The following is a 4,383-nucleotide window of genomic DNA, read 5'->3' on the forward strand; positions in this document are numbered from 1 at the left end:
AATGAATGAATGAATGAATAAGATTTCTTCTGTGTGAAATGACTTTTTCAGATTTGTAAATAATTTTTTAATGTTTGTGGAAAGGCAACTTACCTTGTTATTGTACCAAAAACAATATGTGTCTTCCTAATTATCCAAAGAAATATACATACAAAATAAAGGTTCTGTTGTTGGTTGTGCCACATGACCTTAGGGAAAATCAGAATGCATTAAAAGGTTTTGCAATAAATTAAAGACTTTTAAAGCTGACCTGCCAAACAAAATGTTATGATTTTAACGATTTTGGATATTCAAGATACATAAAAACTCTACAAGCAATTTATTTTATAATTGTTTATTACTGAGTAGCACAGTTATACAGCAGGTATTGTGGCTACCTCACAGCAACATGGGTCCATGATACCTGGGTTTGATTTCTGTCTTTATTAATTGTCTGTGGAAAGTTTTGTATTTTCTACTTTCTGGGTGTGTTTCCTCTGAAAGCTACAATACTTACCACCTTTGAACAATAGATGGACTGACTGCTCTTAATTGCAACCTGACTTGAAATGATAAAATAAAATCCTTATATAATTTATATAATGTTTTATTACATAATGTGTTATATTTCACAGTTTGGTATTTGAAATATGTCCTATTACTTTACATATTTTTTCCAACATTAGTGAAATCAACTTACAGTAATACATTTTTTTTCATATGAACTTACAGATGTCTGTTAATTGTGGTTTATTTAAAGAAAAATGCACAAACATACTGTTTTTACCGGATATAATTTCAAGAAGATTTTTTTTATCATTAATTTACAGGTAGTGTTTGTAAATGAGCTTTGAAATTTTTTACATAGAAACCTGTAAACTCAATTTTAATCGATTTAAGATTTATTTTAATATATTTTGATTCTGTTTTTCTTATTAAAGTTGTATTCTATATATTATTAATTTATCTACAACTATGCACAAAAAAGATGGTATTAAGCAGTGACAATAAAACATTACTTTTATGCACATTGTGTCAGATGAATGGAGGGTCTCTTTTTATTTTGCCTCTGAAGGATAAAAGTGCTTTTTTGTCGCAAATGACTTATAATGGTAATTATATTGAAAATTAATTTTTTTTTTCTTTTCGTTTAAAGGGCAAATGTGGATTTGTACTTTTAATTAGTTGTTTTATTTATATTTTTTATTTAATTTGTACTTTTTTTCACACATGGGAAATTTTGAATGAACGGAGTCCTCTCGTGTTACCACGCCCCCTGACTCTGATCGCGATTCTGATTGGCTGGGTGGGATAAAGGTGCCGGTAATAACGCTCTTGCGCACACCGCGGGTATAAATGCCTACAGATCCACCGCGGGAAAGCAAGACAGTTGTTACTATTAAACTACCAAATAACTGGTACAACTTTCGTTTATCATTAAAGGAGAGAGAGAGAGAGTGTGAGTCCACCGTGTGGAATTATTCCGTGTCGGGACAGGAGAAGATGAACTCCTTGGACGCGCAGATCCACCACAGCTCTGCCCCATCCGCGAGTCCTCTCCAGCCCAAAAGTGCGCACGACGCTTCAGACATGGCTGTGTACTGCGATAACTTCATGTACCATCAGCAAAGTGTAGCGGGGGCGCAGCGACCAGCCGGATACGGGATCGGTGAGTACGCAGCCACCCCGAATCCTTACCTGTGGCTCAACACTCCAGGAGTCAACTCCTCTCCGTCATACCTGCACGGGAACAGCAACCCGTCCTTCATCGCCCCGTCCTACGGCTCTCAGAGGCAGTACCTGGCCAACTCTCCTGGTTTTGGTGGACCAGACCTGGGCTGGCTCTCCATCGCCAGTCAGGAGGAGCTGCTGAAGCTGGTGCGCCCACCTTACTCCTACTCAGCGCTCATAGCCATGGCTATCCAGAACGCACACGATAAGAAGCTCACCCTCAGCCAGATCTATCAGTATGTAGCGGACAATTTCCCCTTTTATAAGAAGAGCAAGGCTGGCTGGCAGAATTCAATCAGACACAACCTGTCCCTGAATGACTGCTTCAAGAAAGTGCCCCGGGATGAGGATGATCCAGGTAAGTGCCACCTGCTGCGCGTAAAAGCATGCCACAGTTACAAAGATTTTTATGTGTTACTTTATTTATTTATTAGGATTTTAACCTCATGATTTACACAGTTCTCATGACAGAAACGGTAGTTACTCGTAACACAAGATTCATCAGTTCACAAATATGTATCTCCAATTCACCTCACTTGCGTGTCTTTGGATTGTCGGAGGAAACCGGAGCTCCCGGAGGAAACCCACGCAGACACAGGGAAAACATGCAAACTCCACACAGAATGGACCCGGACCGCCCTATAGGTCACTTTATTAGATAAAACATATAATATGGTTCTTAGGTGGAAATTAGGAGAAAACAGACCTAATCATAAACTATAATTTTTGGACTGCTGAATTAACTTATATATATATAACATATAACATTTCTGATTTGCTGTTAAATTCTTAATTCCTTTAGGTGTTTATATTTTTATTAGAATTTGGTGTGCCAATCGAATCTTTTTGCCTATATTAATTCATATTTAATCGTTTTATTTATTTCATTATTGTAATGCATAAACTAAAATGCTACACTGTTTTACATCATTTAAATCTGTACATAATTTGCACATAAATAAACAAAATTTCACAAAGATAGCTGTGACTTTCATTTTAGTAACTTTTTTAGGCAGATTGTGTATGAATAATCTAGTCGTGGCATGTAAATTCTATGGTAATTAATTACATTTAATACAGTCAATCAATGTAGTAAGTAAATTTACACTTATTTCTATTAGAAAGTTAGGGGCAAGCTGTAGCCTAGTGGTTAAGGTACTGGACTAGTAATTAGAAAGTCACTGGTTCAAGTCCCACCACTGCCAGGTTGCTGCTGTTGGGCCCCTGAGCAAGGCCCTTAACCCTCAATTGCTTAGACTGTATACTGTAACTATAATGTAAGTTGCTTTGGATTAAGGTGTCTGCTAAATGCCTAAAATGTAAATGTAAAATGCTATGTTAACGAATTTGGACTCAAAAAACTTAATTTACTTCAATAAAATAAATGTACTCTTTCCACATAAATTAATATACAATATAATAATAATAATTATAATAAAATGAAATTGTGTTTTATCTCATTATTATAAATAAAATAAATTACTTTATTGTTGTTGTTGCTGTTATTATTCGTGAAAATGATGTACCCGATCAAGTCTGTTTCAGATTTATTATCATTATTTATTATTTTTTTGGTGCAATTTTGGGTCTTTTTTATGGTACCATATCTAACCATGCCCTCCTCTTCTTTATAAAGGAAAGGGAAACTACTGGACTTTGGATCCCAACTGTGAAAAGATGTTTGACAATGGAAACTTTCGCAGAAAAAGAAAGCGGAGATCAGATGCAGGTACTGGGATCTCTAACAGCACTAAACCTGAGGACAGCCGAGCGCTCACAGGTGCAAAATCCGGCTCCGAAAGTGCGCACCTGGGTGGGACAATGTCTCCGGATATGGACACATCAGCCAATGAGAGCCACAGAAGTGCATCTCCTACAGGCCCTGTCTCAGCACCCTGCTTCAACAGCTTCTTCAGCACCATGTCTAGTGTGAGCTCAGCTTCTTCTCCAGCAGTAAGACAGGGATCACTGGGGCTGATTGGAGAGATCTCCAGTAGGAACATAACCGCTCTGAGTCCGTATCACTCAACTTCTGCGCCTGATGCTGCGCCACCCGCAGAACATAATGAACACAGCTTGCATTCCAATAGGGCTGCGTATTCGAGCGCGTTTGGTGGCGCTCAGAGTGCACAGTACAACGGCCACTTCTATAACAGTTTCAGTGTGAACAGTCTGATATACCCAAGAGAGGGGACGGAGCTATAATAAAGAAACTTACATGGTGCCATATGTGACTTATGACTATAGTTTTAAAGACATTTCATTTATTATCTTTTAGAACAGTACAAAAACTCACTGCAAAGTGATAAGCTATGTCCAGCGCTGAATTATCTATCATTTACTGTGTTATTCTGGACTTAATCACTACAGGGTTGACATCCACTAAAAGGCAGAGTGGGTGCCAGGTCACTAAGGCATAAACCTTACCTCCAGCCACTGTCTGTGTATGTTCTTCCCATGTCAGTGTGGAATCTGTCTCGATACTCCGCTTTTCTCCAGCCCCCCAAACTAACAGACAGAAGATTAATTGGTTGCCCTAAATTGCCCCTAGGTGCAGATCTGCCTAGTGCACCTGCCCCACTGCAGGCCTGATTAGGATAAAGCAGCAGAAAATGAATAAATAGATAAATATACCTAAATTCCACAGGTGTAAGTGGGTAAGCTGCGTGTTGA

General features: G+C 38.2%; 1 protein-coding gene across 1 annotated transcript; it reads left to right on the forward strand.

Moving 5' to 3' along the window:
• Window positions 1-1,437: 1,437 nt before the first annotated feature.
• On the forward strand, window positions 1,438-3,930 carry foxi2 (forkhead box I2). The gene is made up of 2 exons (XM_062995079.1): window positions 1,438-2,068; window positions 3,347-3,930. Exons 1-2 carry the CDS (start codon window positions 1,483-1,485, stop codon window positions 3,913-3,915), a joined length of 1,155 nt encoding a protein of 384 aa, XP_062851149.1. The 5' UTR covers window positions 1,438-1,482; the 3' UTR covers window positions 3,916-3,930.
• The last annotated feature ends 453 nt before the right edge of the window (window positions 3,931-4,383 follow it).

Source organism: Trichomycterus rosablanca, chromosome 5, assembly GCF_030014385.1.
Source record: "Trichomycterus rosablanca isolate fTriRos1 chromosome 5, fTriRos1.hap1, whole genome shotgun sequence".
Taxonomy (NCBI): domain Eukaryota; kingdom Metazoa; phylum Chordata; class Actinopteri; order Siluriformes; family Trichomycteridae; genus Trichomycterus; species Trichomycterus rosablanca.

Coding starts and splice junctions, on each gene's coding strand:
- foxi2 (XM_062995079.1), top strand. CDS start 1,483: ATGAACTCCTTGGACGCGCAGATCCACCACAGCTCTGCCCCATCCGCG. Junction 2,069..3,346: donor CCGGGATGAGGATGATCCAG/GTAAGTGCCACC, acceptor TTCTTTATAAAG/GAAAGGGAAACTACTGGACT.